Source organism: Nerophis lumbriciformis, linkage group LG14 (genome assembly GCF_033978685.3).
Source record: "Nerophis lumbriciformis linkage group LG14, RoL_Nlum_v2.1, whole genome shotgun sequence".
Lineage (NCBI taxonomy): Eukaryota > Metazoa > Chordata > Actinopteri > Syngnathiformes > Syngnathidae > Nerophis > Nerophis lumbriciformis.
Genome location: NC_084561.2, coordinates 7,779,421 through 7,804,431, shown reverse-complemented (window position 1 = coordinate 7,804,431; position 25,011 = coordinate 7,779,421). Strand labels below are relative to the sequence as shown.

The 25,011-nt window shown below is 39.2% G+C and overlaps 1 protein-coding gene across 1 annotated transcript in view; it reads left to right on the top strand.

The window, feature by feature from the left end:
• The first annotated feature begins 434 nt into the window (after positions 1-434).
• Positions 435-25,011, top strand: part of mcoln2 (mucolipin TRP cation channel 2) — a 42,394-nt gene continuing 17,817 nt past the window's right edge. Inside the window, exons 1-8 of the mRNA XM_061976120.2 lie at positions 435-596; positions 4,081-4,234; positions 8,709-8,882; positions 14,506-14,662; positions 19,004-19,082; positions 19,142-19,238; positions 22,388-22,487; positions 22,618-22,730. Coding sequence (XP_061832104.2) covers positions 553-596; positions 4,081-4,234; positions 8,709-8,882; positions 14,506-14,662; positions 19,004-19,082; positions 19,142-19,238; positions 22,388-22,487; positions 22,618-22,730 — 918 coding nt within the window. The 5' untranslated portion in view covers positions 435-552. The remainder of the gene's footprint in view (positions 597-4,080; positions 4,235-8,708; positions 8,883-14,505; positions 14,663-19,003; positions 19,083-19,141; positions 19,239-22,387; positions 22,488-22,617; positions 22,731-25,011) is intronic.

The window sequence follows — 25,011 nt, the reverse complement described above, 5'->3', positions numbered from 1 at the left end:
CAAATGTTATATCGGGTGGATGGCGGATGGTTGACGACTTTCTGATGCGGTTGCGGATGAAATAATTGCCTATCCGCGCATCTCTAATATATATATATATATATATATATATATATATATATATATATATATATATATGAAATACTTGACTTGGTGAATTGTAGCTGTAAATATACTCCTCCCCTCTTAACCACGCCCCCCAACCTCCCGAAATCGGAGGTCTCATAGTTGGCATGTATGAATTTAGGTAGCCAGGGACTGCAGATGGAAATGAGCTATTTAGCTACAATCTGGTACAGAACATATCTGTCTTTGAGCTTAATGTTTCTGTGCATTGTCCCTTCAAATAAAGCTTAAACTAAACTAAAACTATTGGATGGTGCCTTTAAAGACACACTGGGGTCACACTTCCGCTCGCAGTTTGGCAACCAACACGTGCCTGCAAAGTCGCCCGCTGATTGGCTGGCTGGCAGGCGCGCGCTCCCGTGCACATCCCAGCTGGTACCTGTCGAGAAGACGCTGATTGACCGTCGCGCGCATTATCGCGCCGCCATGGAGTTATTAACTCGATATCTGGACAGGAGCAACTCGGTCAGGTCAGTTTCATTTTCAAGCGTCTCATTTCCTCGTTGCATGCCAGACAAAGAGGAAGTGTTCAAAAAGTTGAAGGGATTAAAAAACAGACAGATATTGCCGAGCCATGCTACTTAATGACGCTAATAGCAGTTTGATTAATCAAATATGTCCTGACGCTAAAAGTCAACACTGAGGGTAAATATTGAACTTCCTGAAGAAACTTTGGACTTTGAAAGGAACCAGTGTCTTTTTTTTTTTTTCACCTTATGGACTTCTTCCTCTTGAAAAACATACACTTTGCTCCACTGAATTATTCACTTCTGCTTTCTCCTTCACCATTGGCACATTTTGCTGCATTTGTGCTCTTAATTGTTGGCACAAAAATGCTTTGTTTTCTTGTCTTCGTCTTCAAACTAACACAACCTGTCAGATTCCTCCTACTGTATTTGGAAATGCATCCATCTGATACTTTTTCAAACAGCTAAAAATGCAACAACAAAAAAACACTCCATACTAATGCTGGTTGATCTAGATGCCCGTACAACACTAAAACTGTCAGTATGTGGAGTAAAACTGATACAAAAAAATAATTCCCTATGTCAGTATCTCAAAATGTTGAGTAAAAGTAGTATTAAAATCAGTATGTGGAAAAAAACTCAGACCCACAACGTATAGCATGTCAGTATGTGGAGTAAAACTGACACAAAAAACGATTTCCCTGTGTTCGTATCTCAGTATATTGAGTAAATGTGGCCTTAAAATCAATATGTGGAGTAAAACTCTGACCCAAAACGTACAACATGTTAGTATGCGGAGTAAAACTGACATAAAAAACTATTTCCCTGTGTTCGTATCTCAGTATATTGAGTAAATGTGGCATTAAAATCAATATGTGGAGTAAAACTCTGACCCAAAACGTATAACATGTCAGTATGTGGAGTAAAACTCAAACCCACAATGTATACTATGTCAGTATGTGGAGTAAAACTGACACAAAAAACTATTTCCCTGTGTATATTGAGTAAACGTGGCATCAAAATCAATATGTGGAGTAAAACTCTGACCCGAAACGTATAGCATGTCAGTATGTGGAGTAAAACTGACACAAAAAACTATTTCCCTGTGTTCGTATCTCAGTATATTGAGTAAACGTGGCATTAAAATCAATATGGGGAGTAAAACTCTGACCCAAAATGTATAACATGTCAGTATGCGGAGTAAAACTGACATAAAAAACTATTTCCCTGTGTTCGTATCTCAGTATATTAAGTAAATGTGGCATTAGAATAAATATTTGGAGTAAAACTCTGACCTAAAACGTAAAACATGTCAGTATGTAGAGTAAAACTCAGACCCACAACGTATAGCATGTCAGTATGTGGAGTAAAACTGACATTGAAAACTATTTGCCTGTGTTCGTATCTCAGTATTATGAGTAAACATGGCATTAAAATCAGTATGTGGAATAAAACTCTGACCCACAACGTATAACATGTCAGTATGTGGAGTAAAACTGACACAAAAAACTATTTCCTTGTGTTTTTATATCAGTATATTGAGTAAATGTGGCATTAAAATCAATATGTGGAGTAAAACTCTGACCAAAACGTGTAACATGTCAGTATGTGGAGTAAAACTCAGACCCACAACATATAGCATGTCAGTATGAGGAGTAAAACGGACACAAAAAACAATTTCCCTGTGTTCGTATCTCAGTATATTGGGTAAACTTGGCATTAAAATCAATATGTGGAGTAAAACTCTGACCCAAAATGTATAACATGTCAGTATGTGGAGTAAAACTCAGACCCCCAACGTATAGCATGTCAGTATGTGGAGTAAAACTGACATAAAAAACAATTTCCCTGTCTTCGTATCTCAGTATATTGAGTAAACGTGGCATTAAAATCAATATGTGGAGTAAAACTCTGACCCAAAACGTATAACATGTCAGTATGCGGAGTAAAACTGACATAAAAAACTATTTCCCTGTGTTCGTATCTCAGTATATTGAGTAAATGTGGCATTACAATCAATATGTGGAGTAAAACTCTGACCCAAAACGTATAACATGTCAGTATGTGGAGTAAAACTCAAACCCACAACGTATACAATGTCAGTATGTGGAGTAAAACTGACACAAAAAACTATTTCCCTGTGTATATTGAGTAAACGTGGCATCAACATCAATATGTGGAGTAAAACTCTGACCCGAAACGTATAGCATGTCAGTATGTGGAGTAAAACTGACACAAAAAACTATTTCCCTGTGTATATTGAGTAAACGTGGCATCAAAATCAATATGTGGAGTAAAACTCTGACCCGAAACGTATAGCATGTCAGTATGTGGAGTAAAACTGACACAAAAAACTATTTCCCTGTGTTCGTATCTCAGTATATTGAGTAAATGTGGCATTAAAATCAATATGTGGAGTAAAACTCTGACCCAAAACGTAAAGCATGTCAGTATGTGGAGTAAAACTCAGACCCACAATGTATAGTATGTCAGTATGAGGAGTAAAACTGACACAAAAACTATTTTCCTGTGTTTGTATCTCAGTATATTGAGTAAACGTGGCATTAAAATCAATATGTGGAGTAAAACTCTGACCCAAAACGTATAACATGTCAGTATGCGGAGTAAAACTGACATAAAAAACAATTTCCCTGTCTTCGTATCTCAGTATATTGAGTAAACGTGGCATTAAAATCAATATGTGGAGTAAAACTCTGACCCAAAACGTATAACATGTCAGTATGCGGAGTAAAACTGACATAAAAAACTATTTCCCTGTGTTCGTATCTCAGTATATTGAGTAAACGTGGCATTAAAATCAATATGTGGAGTAAAACTCTGACCGAAAATGTAAAGCATGTCAGTATGTGGAGTAAAACTGATACAAGAAAATAATTCCCTACGTTAGTATCTCAATATGTTGAGTAAAAGTGGTATTCAAATCAATATGTGGAGTAAAACTCTGACCCAAAACGTTTAGCATGTCAGTATGTGGAGTAAAACTGACACAAACAACTATTTCCCTGTGTTCGTATCTCAGTATATTGAGTAAACGTGGCGTTAAAATCAATATGTGGAGTAAAACTCTGACCCAAAACGTATACCATGTCAGTATGTGGCGTAAAACTGACAAAAAAATTATTCCCTATGTTAGTATCTCAATATGTTGCGTAAAAGTGGTATTAAAATCAGTGTGTGGAGTAAAACTTTCTTAGACCGTAACAAATGTTGATACTTACTTTCTTAGACCGTAACAAATGTTAAAACTTTCTTTGACCTTAACAAATGTTATAACTTTCTTAGACCCTAACAAATGTTGACACTTACTTTCTTAGACCTTAACAAATGTTAAAACTTTCTTAGACCATAACAAATGTTGATACTTACTTTCTTAGACCGTAACAAATGTTGATACTTTCTTAGACTGTAACAAATGTTGATACTTTGTCTCTTTAGACCGTAAAACATGTTGATACTTTGTTTGTAGCTCAACCACAACTGTGGACTTGATCAAAGAGGAGAGGCTGAGGGATGATTTGAAGTATTACTTCATGAGCCCGTGTGAGAAATACAGGGCAAGAAGACACATCCCATGGAAGTTGGCGGTCCAAATCCTCAAGATAGTCATGATCACCACACAAGTACGTACCTGCACATGAATAAATGAACACACATTTGTTATCTTGTACCAAACCACACACTTTGTTTTATTGTCGTTTGATTATATAAGCATGAACATGAACTTTGATCTCTTCTGCGGCTGACAGCATTTAAATTATTTCCTCTGTCTGACGCAATAATGTAATTTGTTTTTTTTTTTCTGGTGGAAACAAAACCAACAAAAAGATCCACAGAGTTGATGATTGAAAAGGAAAATTACTTTATAGATAATTTATCGTTTAAAGGGGAACATTATCACAATTTCAGAAGGGTTAAAACCATTAAAAATCAGTTCCCAGTGGCTTATTTTATTTTTCGAAGTTTTTTTCAAAATTTTACCCATCACGCAATATCCCTAAAAAAAGCTTCAAAGTGCCTGATTTTAACCATCGTTATATACAACCGTCCATTTTCCTGTGACGTCACACAGTGATGCCAATACAAACAAACATGGCGGATAGAACAGCAAGCTATAGCGACATTAGCTCGGATTCAGACTCGGATTTCAGCGGCTTAAGCGATTCAACAGATTACGCATGTATTGAAACGGATGGTTGTAGTGTGGAGGCAGGTAGCGAAAACGAAATTGAAGAAGAAACTGAAGCTATTGAGCCATGTCGGTTTGAACCGTATGCAAGCGAAACCGACGAAAACGACACGACAGCCAGCGACACGGGAGAAAGCGAGGACGAATTCGGCGATCGCCTTCTAACCAACGATTGGTATGTGTTTGTTTGGCATTAAAGGAAACTAACAACTATGAACTAGGTTTACAGCATATGAAATACATTTGGCAACAACATGCACTTTGAGAGTGCAGACAGCCCAGTTTTCATCAATTAATATATTCTGTAGACATACCCTCATCCGCTCTCTTTTCCTGAAAGCTGATCTCTCCAGTCCAGTTGGAAATGCATCTGCTTTGAGTGTCGCAGGATATCCACACATTCTTGCCATCTCTGTCGTAGCATAGCTTTCGTCGGTAAAGTGTGCGAAACAAACGTCCAATTTCTTGCCACTTTCGCATCTTTGGGCCACTGGTGCAACTTGAATCCGTCCCTGTTCGTGTTGTTACACCCTCCGACAACACACCGACGAGGCATGATGTCTCCAAGGTACGGAAAACAGTCGAAAAAACGGAAAATAACAGAGCTGATTTGACTCTGTGTTTGTAATGGGTTTGAGAAAATGGCGGATTGCTTCCCGATGTGACGTCACATGTCATCGCTCCAAGAGCGAATAATAGAAAGACGTTTAATTCGCCAAAATTCACCCATTTAGAGTTCGGAAATCGGTTAAAAAAATATATAGTCTTTTTTCTGCAACATCAAGGTATATATTGACGCTTACATAGGTCTGGTGATAATGTTCCCCTTTAACTGTACAAGAAATGCTTAACATTTGATTTTTGGCGAACGTTGTACAAGTGTAAAAATAAGATAAACTTACAAGTCACAGACATCACTTAATTTGCAGTTCAAACAAAGATTTGTGGAAATATATCCCTCAATTTTGACTTCAAAACATGACGTGAGACATCAGCAAATCAGTGACGGCAGAAGGAAATTATGACGATCATCTTCTAGGCAGCTGTTTTTTTGACGTATGGTAGGAGAGCGGCCAAGTACAATCATACCTCAACTTAAGAGTGTTTTGAAATAAGAGCTGTCTCTCAGCTCATTGTTATGCTGTCATTCGCACGTCAACATTTGAGTTCCAAGCATCCCTGCCATTGGAATGTCACAGTAAATCCCGTAAGATCCACCCAAAACATATTGTCTAATTATAATTATGTGTGTGAATCTTTGGGCTCCTCATGATTCGATCCCGTTCCGATTCCGAGCGGCCCTAACTGCAATGTGGCCCTCAATTAAAACAAGCTTGACACCACTGCTCTCAAACCTATAATATGCCTCTCACAGTTACTAAACACATTTACGATGAAGTTTTACACATTAAAAACAATTACAGTACACATAATTGTACTCACACAACATCACGTCTTGTCAATCCATCTTTCTGCTGGCTTCTTTGCTCTTCTTTTTTGTTTCACCTGCAGATAGCGCCATTAAACACTTTTCTTTAAGGCATAAGTGTACTCTACTTTAAAAACTATGAGTGCACAAAAAAACGATTCACATTTGAATCGCGATCCTTATTCATCTTGATTCTGAATCCATTCATAATTTTCAGAAATTAATTTAACATTTTTAAAAATATGTTTTTAGGCCATCTCTATGCAATCAGAAGAAGCTTTTCTTTGATTGATTGATTGAGACTTTTATTAGTAGATTGCACAGTTCAGTACACATTCCGTACAATTGACCACTAAATGGTAACACCCGAATAAGTTTTTCAACTTGTTAATCAATTCATGGTAAACAGATTGCATTGGCCGGGAATCGGACCCGGGTCTCCCACGTGGCAGGCGAGAATTCTAACACTGAATCACCAATGCCTAACCTGAAACTTGTTTTGAAAAAGTTCCATTATAACTATTATACCAAATAATACATTGCGGGAAATGGTTTGAATCGGGAATCTATTTGGAATCGAATCGTCACCCCAGGAATCGGAGAGAATCGCTACGAGCCCAAAGATTTACACTCCGACTATAAACACATGTTGGTTTGCCAGTGCCAGTTCCAGTTCTTAGTTGTGTTCTAATGTTTAATTGTATGTGAATTAGGGATGTCCCGATCCAGGTTTTTGCACTTCCGATCCGATACCGATATTGTTTTTGCACTTCCGATCCGATACCGATACTGACCGATACCGATACTGACCGATACTGGCCTATCCGAGCATGTATTAAAGTTTAAAGTTATTTAGCCTACATAGTTGTCAGAATCATGTTGAAAAGGGTTTTAGTACTCTTGATAACAACTAGCCAGCTGAATTAGGGGAGTTTGAATAATACACAATGGTTGGTAACAAGAAACGGACCTGTTTATTCAAGGATAAACACAAAATAGACACAATTATACATGACAAACAGAAATGGCATCATTGAAACTAGGGCTGGGCGATATGGCCTTTTTTTAATATTGCGATATTTTAAGGCCATATTGCGATACACAATATATATCTCGATATTTTGCCTTAGCCTTGAATGAACACTTGATGCATATAATCACAGCAGTATGATGATTCTATGTGTTTTGATTGATTGATTGAGACTTTTATTTACTATTTATTAGTAGATTGAACAGTACAGTACATATTCTGTACAATTGACCACTAAATGGTAACACCCGAATACGTTTTTCAACTTGTTTAAGTCGGGGTTCATGATACAGATATATACTATCAGATATATACTATCATCATAATACAGTCATCACACAAAATAATCACATTGAATTATTTACATTATTTATAATCCAGGGTGTGGAGGGGGGCGCCGGATGCAAGTGTCAAAAAGACAGCCAAAAGAGTTTAATATGAGAATAAATCTAAAGTTAAAATATAGGGTAGAAATGCACCCATTTGCAGGAAATGTAGTCTTGATTTTCAAAATTTTCTTTCAAGGCTTGCATGTCTACATTAAAACATTCTTCTTCATACTGCATTAATATATGCTACTTTTAAACTTTCATGCAGAGAAGGAAATCACAACTAAAAAATCACAAATTTTTGTGGAAATGTTTGCCTCGGCATTTTGATGGTGTGGGCTTGTGGCACCGAATGGAGATAAGCGTCTCGACAGACGTCACAATATTTGAACAATGATGACGAAAACTGTTTTCTCTGTCGTGTCCGTGTGTCGAAAATTGTTATGCGATTATTTTTTTATTTGATTTTGTGCGTGGCATATAAATGCTATGCGCAGAGGACGTTTGAGCAGTGCGCAATTGCACAGGCGCGCACCTTAGAGAGAACGTTGGTCACACGGCTGCGCTAGCATCACAGCTAACGTTAGCCATGCTGCTACCTCTCTGCTCGGGGAGGACGTATACGTATGTGACGTATGACGTGACAGTATGTGACGTGTGTAAGAAGGTGCACTTGCTGTCTGTGAGAGGGAGACACAGGAAAGAGTGAGAAGAGCCTGTTGTGTAATGCCAGCAGCTAAAAGCAACTGCGTGAGAATCCACAGACCTGTGGATGTGTTGAAGGTGTGCTGGAAAATGCGGAATGGAAATTAGGGAGCAGCAGTAAAGTGGAATGTATTATTTAAATTGGTGCGTTAGAAAACACGGACCGGAGTTTTTTTTAAACTGGATCTGGATCGGCATTTTCCCATGCCTTGCCGATACGCATTTTTTTGCAAATATCGGCAGCCGATCCGATCCAAATATTGGATCGGGACATCCCTAATGTGAATGTTTAATAAAAGACATGAGCTACGGGACACACATTTTCCCTTTGGACATTTCCTGTTTTTCATGAGATGTTCCTCTGTGAATGTTCACAAGTAAGAATTCTAATCAAGCTCATGTTTGTTACCTTCAGCTGGTATTGTTTGGCCTCAACAACCAGCTGGTGGTGTCCTACAAGGAGGAGAACACCATGGCCCTGAAAAACTTGCTCCTGAAGGACTATAGCGGCGTGGACGAGGACGACTACTGCGTGGCCGTCTACACGCAACAAGGCGTCTATGACAGCATCTTTCATGTCCTGGAGCAGGCGAGTCAAACTGTGATGCCCATGACAATGACAATGACAAAATCAAATTATTTCTTGATAAGGGTGGAGTTGTTAAGGGCGGTGTTTTTGGACATCAGAAAAGCATTTGATACAGTAAATCATTCTGTTCTTCTTACCAAGCTCTCAATTTAAATTCTCTCAAAATGCTGTGAGCTGGATTGAATGGTATCTGCATGATCGAACACTGTATCAGTTAACAACTGCAGATCTGACTCTCTTAGGCTAACCTCCAGAGTCCCTCAGGGGTCAATATTAGGCCCCCTTTTATTTAGCCTCTATTTTCAGGAGTCCCGACACAACCTGAAAATGGAAGAAAAAAAAGGTTTTACGGATTTTTTTTTTTGCTAAAATGTCGTAAGGGGGTACCCTTACGAAAAATTCAAAAAAACGGACTAGCTTCAGCAGCACATATCTGGTGCTGTAGTTGTAGGAGATGTCTCAAAACGTCATCAGGAGTCCCGACACAACCTAAAAATGGAAGAAAATGCATATTTTACAGAATTTTTTTTATTTAAAATGTCGTAAGGGGGGACCCTTACGAAAAATTCAAAACAACGGACTAGCTTCAACAGCACATTTCTGGTGCTGTAGTTGTATAAAATGTCTCAAAACGTCATCAGGAGTCCCGACACAACCTGAAAATGGAAGAAAATGCATATTTTACAGAAATTTTTTTTTGCAAAATGTCGTAAGGGGGGGGGGACCTTTACGAAAAATTCAAAAAAACGGACTAGCTTCAGCAGCACATTTCTGGTGCTGTAGTTGTATAAAATGTCTCAAAACGTCACCAGGAGTCCCGACACAGCCTGAAAATGGAAGGAAAAAAAAGGTTTTACGGAAAACATTTTTTGCTAAAATGTCGTAAGTGGGGACCCTTACGAAAAATTCAAAAAAACTGACTAGCTTCAGCAGCACATTTCTGGTGCTGTAGTTGTATAAAATGTCTCAAAACGTCATCAGGAGTCCCGACACAACCTGAAAATGGAAGAAAAAAAAAGGTTTTACGGAAATTTTTTTTTTGCTAAAATGTCGTAAGGGGGCAGGGGATCCTTACGAAAAATTCAAAAAAACGGACTAGCTTCAGCAGCACATTTCTGGTGCTGTAGTTGTATAAAATGTCCCAAAACGTCATCAGGAGTCCCGACACAACCTGAAAATGGAAGAAAATGCATATTTTACCGAAAAAAATGTTTGTTAAAATGTCGTAAGGGGGGACCCTTACGAAAAATTCAAAAAAACGGACTAGCTTCAGCAGCACATATCTGGTGCTGTAGTTGTAGGAGATGTCTCAAAACGTCATCAGGAGTCCCGACACAACCTAAAAATGGAAGAAAATGCATATTTTACAGAAATTTTTTTTATTTAAAATGTCGTAAGGGGGGACCCTTACGAAAAATTCAAAACAACGGACTAGGTTCAACAGCACATTTCTGGTGCTGTAGTTGTATAAAATGTCTCAAAACGTCATCAGGAGTCCCGACACAACCTGAAAATAGAAGAAAATGCATATTTTACAGAATTTTGTTTTTGCAAAATGTCGTAAGGGGGGACCCTTACGAAAAATTCAAAAAAACGGACTAGCTTCAGCAGCACATTTCTGGTGCTTTAGTTGTATAAAATGTCTCAAAACGTCATCAGGAGTCCCGACACAACCTGAAAGTGGAAGAAAAAAAAAGGTTTTACGGAATTTTTTTTTTGCTAAAATGTCGTAAGTGGGGACCCTTACGAAAAATTAAAAAAAACTGACTAGCTTCAGCAGCACATTTCTGGTGCTGTAGTTGTATAAAATGTCTCAAAACGTCATCAGGAGTCCCGACACAACCTGAAAATGGAAGAAAAAAAAAAGGTTTTACGGAAACATTTTTTTGCTAAAATGTCGTAAGGGGGGAGGGGACCCTTACGAAAAATTAAAAAAAACAGACTAGCTTCAGCAGCACATTTCTGGTGCTGTAGTTGTATAAAATGTCTCAAAACGTCATCAGGAGTCCCGACACAACCTTAAAATGGAAGAAAGAAAAAGGTTTTACGGAAACATTTTTTTGCTAAAATGTCGTAAGTGGGGACCCTTACGAAAAATTCAAAAAAACTGACTAGCTTCAGCAGCACATTTCTGGTGCTGTAGTTGTATAAAATGTCTCAAAACGTCATCAGGAGTCCCGACACAACCTGAAAATGGAAGGAAAAAAAAGGTTTTACGGAAAATTTTTTTTTGCTAAAATGTCGTAAGGGGGGAGGGGATCCTTACGAAAAATTCAAAAAAACGGACTAGCTTCAGCAGCACATTTCTGATGCTGTAGTTGTATAAAATGTCTCAAAACGTCATCAGGAGTCCCGACACAACCTGAAAATGGAAGAAAATGCATATTTTACCGAAAAAAATGTTTGTTAAAATGTCGTAAGGGGGGACCCTTACGAAAAATTCAAAAAAACTGACTAGCTTCAGCAGCACATTTCTGGTGCTGTAGTTGTATAAAATGTCTCAAAACGTCATCAGGAGTCCCGACACAAACTGAAAATGGAAGAAAAAAAAAAGGTTTTACGGAAAAACATTTTTGCTAAAATGTCGTAAGGGGGGACCCTTACATTTGCCCACTGTTTGTCCTTAAGCTGAATGCTTCATGTATGCAGACAACACAATTTTCTTCGTTCATGGTCACACCAAAGACATTGATGCTGCTAAACTCACTAAAACAATGTTCTACGTTACAACTTGGATGCAGGAGTGTTGTCTGCAGCTAAACTAGAGATGTCCGATAATATCGGACTGCCGATATTATCGGCCGATAAATGCTTTAAAATGTAATATCGGAAATTATCGGTATCGGTTTCAAAAAGTAAAATTTATGACTTTTTAAAACGCCAACCCTCCCGATTTTCCCGGGAGATTCCCGAATTTCAGTGCCCCTCCCGAAAATCTCCCGGGGCAACCATTCTCCCGAATTTCTCCCGATTTCCACCCAGACAACAATATTGGGGGCGTGCCTTAAAGGCACTGCCTTTGCGTGCCGGCCCGGTCACATAATATCTACGGCTTTTCACACACACAAGTGAATGCAAGGCATATTTGGTCAACAACCATACAGGTCACACTGAGGGTGGCCGTATAAACAACTTTAACACTGTTACAAATATGCACCACACTGTGAACCCACACCAAACAAGAATGACAAACACATTTCGGGAGAACATCCGCACCGTAACACAACATAAACACAACAGAACAAATACCCAGAACCCCTTGCAGCACTAACTCTTCCAGGACGCCGCAATATAAACCCCCCGCTACCCTCTACCCCCCACCTCAACCCCGCCCCGCCAACCCCGCCCACCTCAACCTCCTCATGCTCTCTCAGGGAGAGCATGTCCCAAATTCCAAGCTGCTGTTTTGAGGCATGTTAAAAAAAATAATGCACTTTGTGACTTCAATAATAAATATGGCAGTGCCATGTTGGCATTTTTTTCCACAACTTCAGTTGATTTATTTTGGAAAACCTTGTTACATTGTTTAATGCATCCAGCGGGGCATCACAACAAAAGTAGGCATAATAATGTGTTAATTCCACGACTGTATATTGTATATAGGTATTGGTTGATATCGGAATCGGTAATTAAGAGTTGGACAATATCGGGATATCGGCAAAAAAGCCATTATCGGACATCTCTAAGCTAAACCTGTCTAAAACTGTAGGCATGTATGTAACTAAAACAAAAAAAGTATCATCTGACCCCGACATACATATTAATGGAGAAAGAATAGAAATTGTCAGCCAATATAAATATATTGGGTTAATAGATTCAGAGCTTTCCTTTAAAGCCCACATTGGCAAATTGTGTAAAATAATCAATAATCTCGCAAATTTTCGTGCAATTCGAAATTAAATGTGAACTGAAGCTGAAAAATTGTATTTGCATTCAATGATTTTAAGCCACTTCAACTATTGCCTTACCAGATGGTCTCAGGCTGGTCAGACTTAAAAAAAAACCCACAAAAAATATTGGAAATCTTGTACAAAAAAGCAATTAAAGTTATGAATAAAAAACCAAGGCACTATCATTACTGTGCCATTCTAAAAAAAACAAACAAAAAAAACAGTATTTTAAACTGGGACAGTCTTCACACATTTGCAGACTTAAAAGTGACCTATAAAGTACTGCATAAATTGGCTCCAGATCCTCTGGTAGAGTTCATCAGCCAAATAAACAGCCGTGAGCATGTCTATTGAGGCTCTGTCAGAGGTGACTGTTATATTCTTCTGCGCAGGAGCACTTTCAGTAAGTGGGCCTGGTCAGTAAGGAGTGCAAATGTGTGGAACTCAGTACCTGAGGAGTTTAAACTGCTCACAACTTACAAGGCCTTCACAAACAAATTGAAAATGTGGCTTATCAACGCCTTCAGCTGCCAGCACTAAAAGATGAGCCTGATTTTAATGCTAAGATAAATGTTATGTTGTGATGTTGTATTTAATTTTTTATCATATTGTATATGTATTGTGTATTTTTTTTATTTTTCACTCTTTCTTTTCTTTTTCTTTTAAAATGTAATTTTACTGCTTTTTTTACATCATGGCCAGGGGACTACAGATGAAAACTAGCCTTCTGGCTAATTCTGCCTTTTTTAACCATGTGTAGTAGAGATGCGCGGATAGGCAATTATTTCATCCGCAACCGCATCACAAAAGTCGTCACCCATCCGCCATCCACCCGAACTAACATTTTATCAAAACCGCACCCGCCCGCACCCACCCGTTGTTATATATCTAATATAGACGATGCAAGGCATTAGTGAGGTTATAAAGCTTTTGCCTGTTAAAGAAAGGAGACTGATCCAATGGAGCAGAGACATTCAATGCGTGCCACGCTGTCACGGCCCAGACGCACACCAGTGCGCAATCATCTGGGAGCCGCGCTGAGCGCACCTCCAAGCGCACTCGCGCCACTCAAACTGCTGCAGGCAGCTGTGTTCTATTTTGTTTTAACATCCTGTGGCACTCTTCTGGGATCACGGCGGACGAAACTGCTCATGCTCAGGGTGTTTGTGGAGGTTCGGGGTTTTGCACAAATGTGATGCACCATGTTAGATGTCCCGGTTTTGTGACTGTCGTAGACATAAACAGCGTCGCAGCTCTTGCAAATCACGGAGCCAGCATTACTATCATCCTGATTTACAACCTCATAAAAATGAGTCCACGCTGAACTTTTCTGGCCTTTTTTTCCCCTGGTCTTTAGTATTCCCTTTTTTAGTTTGTCGCATACCACGTTTGCTGCCGGCGTTGCCATCTTTTTTTTTTTTTTTTCTTCTTCTGTTGTGGCGTGCTGCAGGTGCCTGCTCGTTTTTCGTATGTGGGTAACAACATTTAACTATGTATATATATTTCCAAATTGGTTTAACTGCCACCCGCCTGAATCTATTTAAAATCTAATTTTTTTTTATTTCAACCGCCCGATTGCGGACTCCGCGGTTGTGTCCGCAAACCGCGCATCTCTAATTTGTAGTCATGTGTTTTTATGAAATTGCATTGTCCCCTATTGAAATGTTTAAAATGACATGAAAGTATTTATGATCCATGTTGGTGTGTGACAGTGATGCCATCTTTGTTTACAGTACAGCCAGCTGGGCCGCCTGGCTGTGGGTCCCATCAGTTACGCTGAGGATGATGAAGGCCGCCTGCTGCCTCTGGTCGTCTGCAAGAACCTCTACAGGAAAGGCAGCGTCCAGCCTTCCAACGAGGCCTACGACATAGACGCTCAATTGGAGACAAGTATACCACCTTTTTAAAACCTGCATTTAGTTTGCTGGCAGAAAATACTTAAGTGTGTTTGAGTTCTACATCAGCGGTGTATCAAACCAAGACCTTGTTCACACTGCAGGTCAATTCCCATTTTTTTGCCTACAAGCGACCTGTATCGGGTTTTCTCATCTTCCTGTTTTTCATATCCGACCCAGGCCTCTTTCGTACGTGGAAATAAATCGGATATATATGCCACGCTTCTTCAATGTGAACGCTCCCGTGCTCAGGTCGCGTTCATCTGACCAGAACATCGCCAAAAAGCAATAAGCGTCATCATTATTCTCCAAAATAGACGGTTGCAAAATAAATAGTTGACAACGGAGCAGAAAACAGGTGAAAATAAAATGTTTTAGGAACTTGTGTGAAAGTTCCAGCACTCCTGTTACTGACTGCTCGCCCACAGACACGCTCAGACATCGAAGTAAAATATCCCGTTAAACTGCCAGAGCCAAAACACTTCTGTCTTAATCTTCTACGCACAATAATTCTGTTCAGGAAATGTTGCACAAAATCCTTGAAATTGCCACAAATGTGCCAATACTGAGACCGACGAGAGTGGAAGCCATGTTTACTTCCGTAAACACTGCATTGTGTGCGGCGCCATGACCGTATGCGGGTCAGATTGCATTCACATTAAAAATGTAATTTGTTTTTTTGGTAATGTGAAGGGCCGCTAAAAAGATCGGATTTGACAAAAAAATCTGAATTGGAAATCCGACGCTGCAGTGTGAACATAGCCATAGACTTTTATATCTAGTCTGTTTTATAGTCTTTTGTATCTAATTGTTTATTTCTAGTCTCTAAGGCTGCAGCTAACGATTATTTTTCTATCGATTAATCTATAGATTATTTTTTCGATTAATCGGTTAATCTATAATTATTTTTTCGGTTAATTTATAGATAATTTTTCTTTTTACCGATTATTTTTTTTATTTAAAATGAAGATGAAAAAATAAATGTAGGCCAGTTTTTTCAAAAGGCATGACTTATTTACAAAAAAAAAAGTATGGCCACTCAGTCAACATTGACAACAACATGACAAAATATTCTGTAACAATGTAAACATTTAAAACTTTTAACATTTAACAAAATTAGAAGTAGCTTATTTGCTTTTTAATGTGCAAGTATAAAAGTAAACATCCAGTGCAAATCTTAATATTCTGCAATAGTATAAGCATTTCAAAAGTAAAAGTATTGCTTATTTTGCTTTAAAATGTGCAAAAATAAAGATAAACATCCAATACAAAAAAGTGCAAAACGAAATATTCTGTAACAGTGTAAACATTTCAACAAAAGTAAAAGTATTGCTTATTTTGCTTAATAACACAACAATGAGAGTATGATTAAAGTGAAAGTTAATTGTTGGTTTGTACATAGTATATGTAACTGTTAATGTTGTAAAAGGTATTTGCACAACTAATTAACGTTAGCGTTAAAGAGGAGCGCGTCTTTGTAAACACTGAACAGGCACGCCAAACGCGCCTCTCAGAGCGAAACAGTGTTTTAGTTTATGAATTTACAACGCAGATACAAATGACACATTCATGTTTTTGTGTAATGATGACAACGTATACTCACGCGGACGATTGACTAGTTGATGGTGATGGCAAGAACGCTGTCGGGTGTTTTCTTTTCAAATGTTCGTTCATAGCCGTTGTGATGCTATGATAGGCCATTTCCGCTCGACACAGTGTGCATACAACAACTGTCAAGTATTTTGCTATTTTCGCTGTGCTTATCCCACACTTGAAGGGATGTACCAATGCTGAATGTGGCTTCTGGATTTCACTCAAAAGACCAGACCGTAGTTACTTTTTCCTTTTATTTTCCTTTAGTTTGCAACAGTTTTTCCAACGAAGAAACAGCTTCTTTTTTCTTCTTTAGTCTTTTTAGCAGTCTTTAGCAGTGTTAGTAGACTTTAGTTTCTTTAGCTGTCATTAGCTGTCTTTAGTAGCCTTTAGTAGCCTTTAGCTTCTTTAGTAGCCTTTAGCTTCTTTAGTAGGTGAAAAACCTTTAAGGACAAAACACCACAAGATTAACATGCTGTAAAAAATCAATCAATTATCAATCCCATAATTTACAATTATTAATTAGGCTATCAAACTCTTAACCATTAAACAAGTGCAAGAAAATGGACACATCTTTTCCCTTTAAGTTAAAACAGATTTTAAATAAATTGTCTCAACATAAATGCACCAAGATACATATAAAATACATTTAACACCAGAAACACAATAGATAAATGCAGCAGAAAACCCAATATGCAAATACATAAATACCTAACCAATTCACCACCTATTTTAGATACATATTTAAAATCCATATTCAATATAAATATATTATTAATTTAGCAGTGAATTATATACATTTCCTGGGGTTGCCTAGGTGAATAGGGATGCGGATGTGCTCTAAGATAAAATATAATTTTATTAAGTGGGGTTTGGCTGGTTGCTAAGCAGCCACGGTTGCGAGCTCGTGCGTCAGCTGACGAGACAGCTGTTCGCCGCTACAACATTATTAGGCCGTTTATTGAAATACTCCCACACTTTTGACGACTTTTGGCGTGCTTTTTTCCCCTCGCTCGCACCGCTCGCATCGTCTGCTTTGCGCTTCGCCATGACGGTAGTGTGACGTAAATATGCGACGCGTCGACGCACAAAAACGGCGTCGACGTATTTACGTAACCGATGACGTCGACTATGTCGACACGTCGTTTCAGCCTTACTAGTCTCCTGTATCTAGTCTTCTATATCTAGTATTTTATAGTCTTTTGTATCTAATCGTGTATTTCTAGTCTTCTACATCTAGTCTATTACAATGTAGTCTTCTACTTCTAGTCTATTATAATCTAGTCTTCTACATCTATCCATCCATCCATCCATCTTCTTCCGCTTATCCGAGGTCGGGTCGCGGGGGCAGCAGCCTAAGCAGGGAAGCCCAGACTTCCATCTTCCCAGCCACTTCGTCCAGCTCTTCCTGTGGGACCCCGAGGCGTTCCCAGGCCAGCCGGGAGACATAGTCTTCCCAACGTGTCCTGGGTCCTCCCCGCGGCCTCCTACCGGTCGGACGTGCCCTAAACACCTCCCTAGGGAGGCGTTCGGGTGGCATCCTGACCAGATGCCCGAACCACCTCATCTGGCTCCTCTCGATGTGGAGGAGCAGCGGCTTTACTTTGAGCTCCCCCCGGATGGCAGAGCTTCTCACCCTATCTCTAAGGGAGAGCCCCGCCACCCGGCGGAGGAAACTCATTTCGGCCGCTTGTACCCGTGATCTTGTCCTTTCGGTCATAACCCAAAGCTCATGACCATAGGTGAGGATGGGAACGTAGATCGACCGGTAAATTGTGAGCTTTGCCTTCCGGCTCAGCTCCTTCTTCACCACAACGGATCGATACAGCGTCCGCATTACTGAAGATGCCGCACCGATCCGCCTGTCGATCTCACGATCCACTCTTCCCTCACTCGTGAACATCTAGCCTTCTACAATTAGTCTTCTACATGCCGTCTATAATCTAGTCTTCTACATGTCGTCTATAATCTAGTCTTCTACATATAGTCTATTATAATCTAGTATTTTACATCTAGTGTCAGGTTCAAACACTGATGACATCTATTAAACAAGACAAGAAGCAAAGAATTAAACAGACATAATTAAATTTGGCTCAATTTGAGGAGAGACGCACGGACACTGAACCCTTGTACTGTGTCTCAGCACGCTCTGGCGAAAGATTGTACGCCTCCCCCTTTATTTGGACTTTCTCTGACCACATGGCAACAGCTGCTTCTACGGGACGAGGTCGTAAACAGCCATCGCCTTTGATCACAACAGTTCAAAAGAAAAGGTCGTAAACAGTTCACGGAAAAGGTCGTAAAAGAGTTCAAAAAGAGGTTCATAAAATTGCGGGAAAAGGAGGTTCAAAAAGAGGTCGTCTGGAACTTGGGCAGATCCTGCCTTCTCTTTGCTTTTTAGTCCTTGGGTTAAAACAGTATCTTTCTGTTGATTACAATACATGAAAGAAAACAAACACCTTCATGTTGCTTCCCATCCTACACAGTGGAGTTTTACAAGCCTTCTTGGTAGGTTTCAAAGACAGCTTTTGGTCTTCTCGCTGGGAACTCATTTCAACACAAAGTTTTTGTGATTACTTAGATAAAAGTATTCTAACATCTAGTCTCGAATATGGGTACCGTCCAATACTCATTTGTGATTGAGGGCTATAGAAGTCAACTTTGATTGATACTCCAATCTCGGTATCAGAAGTAAAAAACTATTTTATTGAGTATTTTCTCCTTTTCATCTTCTCGCCTTCAGTTTGTTTATCACTCGATCCAAAGAGGGCACATGAATGGAAAAGTTCCAACGCTTCCTTTTTCGACCTGGACTTCTACAGGTACTCCTCACACCTGTTGGATCAGTGCCGGACGTGACATTCTGTATCTTCCTCTTCAGGTTAGTGGACATGAAAATAAACTTCAAGGTGAAAGGCATCAACCTCCAGACGGTTCGCTCACGAGAGTTACCGGACTGTTACTCTTTCTCCGTTACGGTACGTTGACACGCGTCATCTCCTGGCCATGAGCATGCACTCGGCTTCTCTGTCAAACACACCATCAGCAGCCTCCCCATATTTTCATGGATAAATGTTTAGACTAGACTAGACTTAGACTTCCTTTTTATTGTCATTCAAATTTGAACTTTACAGCACAGATAAGAACGAAATTTCGTTACATAAGCTCATGGTAGTGCAGGATAAAAAAAGCAATAAGGTGCATATATAAATAAATATATATAAATAATATATATGTAAAATAAATAAATACATATATATTATATATATTATTCATATATATTTATTTATTTTATATATATATTATAGATATAAAAGATATTATTTCAACGTTATCGACGTATCCAGCGGTGCCATATTTCCATAACTTTGTTGCACGGTACGTCACGGTTGCAGATTAAACACAGGCTCACGTGAACAATGTGGACTCCCTCTAAGTCAGGGGTGCTCACACTTTTTCTGCAGGCGAGCTACTTTTCAATTGATCAAGTCGTGGGGATCTACCTCATTCATATATATAATTTATATTTACTTATTTATGAAATATATGTTTTTGTTAATAAGTTAAAAGTGTTTAATGATAATGCAAGCATGTTTAACACATATAGTTAATATTGTTAACAAGTTAAAGGTGTTTAATGATAATACAAGCATGTTTAACACATATAGTTAATATTGTTAACAAGTTAAAGGTGTTTAATGATAATACAAGCATGTTTAACACATATAGTTAATATTGTTAATAAGTTAAAGGTGTTTAAAGATAATGCAAGCATGTTTGACACATATAGTTAATATTGTTAACAAGTTAAGGTGTTTAAAGATAATACAAGCATGTTTAACACATATAGATTCCTTTCTTTCATGAAGACAAGAATATAAGTTGGTGTATTACCTGATTCTGATGACTTGCATTGATTGGAATCAGACAGTGGTGCTAAAAACGTCCGCATTTTCGAATGGAGGAGAAAAAAGTCCTCCTTTCTGTCCAATACCACATGAAAGTGGTTGGTTTTTGGCATCTTATTTGTCCAGCTTCCGTACTCCTTTGTATACACTTTACAAGAAATACATTGTCTGCAAACTCTGTAGCTTGCTAGCTTGTGCACGCCAGTTTTCTGAGACTCTTGTTTTGTTAGCGCAACTATGCAACTGTGCAGTCGGTCTTTGGAGTTTTGACAACAGGTACGGCGCCAGAGTCTGTTGAAATAAAGTGTTTCTCGCCTTCCAGTCGGTAATTTTGATGAGCTGGCAGCAGCCAGTATCATCTCAGAAGACCCTCGGGTGCCGTGAATGTCAATCAAGTGACGAAAGTGACATCATAGTGAAGATTTATGATCGCTCATTTTTAGGACTATTTTTTTAATGCCTGGCTGGTGATCGACTGACACACCCTCCGAGATCGACCGGTAGCTCGCGATCGACGTAATGAGCACCCCTGCTCTAAGTAATGTTGACATTTTCAACACCAACTAAGCAAATATGCTTGGCAAAAAAATGCTCCAACATAAAGTTAGACTCCACTCTTCCAAAATGTGCGAGCTTGATGCTAATTTACATTGAATTTGCCATATACAGGCTGATATCAGCATTAGCGATTTTACATGGCGATTTCAACACTTCCAAATCTGGTAATGAAAGCTACAACTAAGATGAATGTTACAATCAAACAGCCTGTGTTTAATACTTACAGCACAAACACCTTGTGGGGCACAACATAACACATCAAGCGTACTGAAAAAAGCTACTTCCTAGTTAAAGCCTACACTATATCAATTCCCAGGTGCCGGGCATTGGTACCGTATCGGTTCAAATGTGAGCAGTACCCATCCCTACTAATTATAGTACACTTTGTCACCTATAACATAAGATGACACTAAGTTTTGTCTTGAAATATTTGGTATTTTTGACAAAATAATACAATCTAAAAATACTTTGGACACACCTGATTGAAATGAAAGTAAAGACGACACAACTGCTTTCTGTTCAGGAGAGAACACACAGAAGATAATACAAATAAGAACAGAAGAAATGAACAAATTAAAAAAATGGTTTGACAAAAATAGACTATCTTTGAATCTCAGTAAAACTAAAATAATGCTATTTGGTAACAGTAGAAAAGAGCATCATACACGAATACAAATAGACGGAGTAGACATTGAAAAGGTATAAGAAACCAGATTTTTGGGAGTATTAATAGATGATAAAATGAACTGGAAATCTCATATACAAAATATACAACATAAGGTGGCACAAAACATTTCAATAATGAATAAAGCAAAATACGTCCTGGGCCAAAAATCACTTCATATTCTCTACTGCTCGCTAGTGTTACCATATCGTGAGTTATTGTGCAGAAATATGGGGAAATAACTACAAATGTGCTCTACATTCGTTAACCATGTTACAAAAAAGATCAATTAGACTGATACATAATGTTGGATATAGAGAACATACAAACCCTTTATTTATTGAGTCAAAAATATTAAAGTTCGATGATTTGGTAAAATTGCAAACAGCTAAAATGATGTACAAAGCAAACTATAACCTGCTACCAAATAATGTACAACAATTCTTCTCAACTAAAGAGGAGAAATATAACCTTAGAGGAAAATCTAATTTAAAACATTTGTATGCACGTACAACACTTAGAACCTTTAGCATATCAGTATGTGGAATTAAATGATGGAATGGATTAAGTAAAGAAGTTAAACATTGTACTGATATGATCCAGTTTAAGAGGTTGTTCAAATTAATAGTGCTTACAAAGTACAAAGAAGAAGAACTATCAGAAATACTTTCAACCTTATTGAAAATAAGATATTCTTCATCTCAGTATGTTAATAATGACTGACTTAACTAATTACATATTACAAAACTGTTGTATTACTCATTCACGGATGTCATTTCACTATAAAAAGGTGAGTAAATGAATGTATATATTTGTAAACGCTCTGGAGTGGGAAAGGGGTAGGATTAAATAAGCTTTGCTTCTTCCTACTCCTTTTCGGACATGATGTATACAGAAATGATATGAAATTGTTTGATGTATTTTGCTGTAAGTGTGTTCATGTTCGAAATAAACTAAAAGAAAGAAAGAAAGTGGTGATGGTATTGTGTGTTCCCAGATCACCTTTGACAACCAGTGTCACAGTGGAAAGGTGAAACTTTTTCTGGACATCGATGCCCAGAGCAGCGCGTGCCGAGACTGGAAGATATCTGGAACAGGTAGAAAGGATTTATTCCATGTTGTGTTTTTCCTGCTCACAAAGCTGCTGCAGCCCAAGATGCTCCCCGTGGCAGCTAAGGCGTTTCTCTCCTGCCTTATCAGCAGCAACTTCTGCTAACTGTGTTTCAGCCCAGAAAAACACGCACTATCTCCTGGTGTTCGACGCCTTCGTCATTGGGGTGTGCATCACCTCCGCTGTCTTGTGCACACGCTCCATCGTGCTCGCCGTCAGCTTGCTGCAGGTCGGTGTCTTTTATTGCCGTACTGCAAATAAACACACTTTCAAACAGGGGTGTCCAAAGTGTGGCCCAGGGGCTACTAAGTTTTTAACAGCACATTTTAAAAATACTGTATTTTTCGGACTATAAGTCGCAGTTTTTTTCATAGTTTGGCCGGGCTCCAGTGCGACTTATATGTTTTTTTCCTTCTTTATTATGCATTTTCGGCAGGTGCGACTTATACTCCGGTGCGACTTATACTCTGAAAAATACGGTACATTAAAAAAATTAAAAAAAACAGAACACAGTGAAAGAAAAGAGCAGGCAGGTGAAATGTAAAGAGAAAAAGTTACAATGTTGACTCTAATCACACAAAGCTGCCATGCAGGCTGTTTTTTTTTCTATTTAAAAGTGTCATTGATAATCCACGGATACAAGTGTGGAGTTTGCATGTTCTCCCCGTGACTGCGTGGGTTCCCTCCGGGTACTCAGACTTCCTCCCACCGTCAAAAACATGCACCTGGGGATAGGTTGATTGGCAACACTAAAATTGGCCCTAGTGTGTGAATGTTGTCTGTCTATCTGTGTTGGCCCTGCGATGAGGTGGCGACATGTCCAGGGTGTACGCCGCCTTCCGCCCGAATGCAGCTGAGATAGGCTCCAGCGACCCCAAAAGGGACAAGTGGTAGAAAATGGATGGATGGATGGACATCTGAAGTTGATTTAGAGAATTAAGTTTAAAAAAAAAATAGACTAATTTTCAACACTTTTATGAATGGGGCTTCTTTGGATCCACAATAATTTTAGTGGGATTTTTTTTAAACTGTCATTGTTAAAAAAGAAAATAGGAATTATTGACTTATTTAAGGCTCCAATTACTTCACATCAAATATTCCACTTTGAAATATTGTTTTGGTAAAATATTGCATATTTTGTGTTTTTGCCATGGAAAAAACGGGTTTTCTTTCATCCATCCATCCATCTTCTTCCGCTTATCCGAGGTCGGGTCGCGGGGGCAGCAGCCTAAGCAGGGAAGCCCAGACTTCCCTCTCCCCAGCCACTTCGTCCAGCTCCTCCCGGGGGATCCCGAGGCGTTCCCAGGCCAGTCGGGATATATAGTCTTCCCAACGTGTCCTGGGTCTTCCCCGGGGCCTCCTACCGGTCGGACGTGCCCGAAACACCTCCCTAGGGAGGCGTTCGGGTGGCATCCTGACCAGATGCCCGAACCACCTCATCTGGCTCCTCTCGATGTGGAGGAGCAGCGGCTTTACTTTGAGCTCCCCCCGGATGACAGAGCTTCTCACCCTATCTCTAAGGGAGAGCCCCGCCACCCGGCGGAGGAAACTCATTTCGGCCGCTTGTACCCGTGATCTTGTCCTTTCGGTCATAACCCAAAGCTCATGACCATAGGTGAGGATGGGAACGTAGATCGACCGGTAAATCGAGAGCTTTGCCTTCCGGCTCAGCTCCTTCTTCACCACAACGGATCGATACAGCGTCCGCATTACTGAAGACGCCGCACCGATCCGCCTGTCGATCTCACGATTCACTCTTCCCTCACTCGTGAACAAGACTCCGAGGTACTTGAACTCATCCACTTGGGGCAAGATCTCCTCCCCAACCCGGAGATGGCACCCCACCCTTTTCCGGGCGTTTTTTTAAAAAATTTTTATTAATTAAAACGGGTTTTCTTTTATTAAAAAAAAGAGCATAAAACATAAATAACTGAAGTTGATCTCGAGATTGAATAATATTGTATGCCAACTTTTTAACATGTTTTATAACTTAGACCTTTCTGGCTCCCCGGGACCAAACTTGAGTGGAGCCCTAATGATTGAGATGTGTGTATACAGTACGTGTCTGTATATATGTACCGTATTTTTCGGAGTATAAGTCGCACCGGCCGAAAATGCATAATAAAGAAGGAAAAAAACATATATACTGTAAGTCGCACTGGAGTATAAGTCGCATTTTTGGGGGAAATTTATTTGATAAAAGCCAACACCAAGGATAGACATTTGAAAGGCAATTTAAAATAAATAAAGAATAGTGAACAACAGGCTGAATAAGTGTACGTTATATGAGGCGTAAATAACCAACTGGTATGTTAACGTAACATATTATGGTAAGAGTCATTCAACTAACTATAACATATAGAACATGCTATACGTTTACCAAACAATCTGTCACTCCTAATCGCTAAATCCCATGAAATCTTATACGTCTAGTCCAGTGGTTCTCAAACTTTTTTTGTCATCCCCCACTTTGGACAAGGGGGAGTTTTCAAGCCCCACCTGCCCCCATC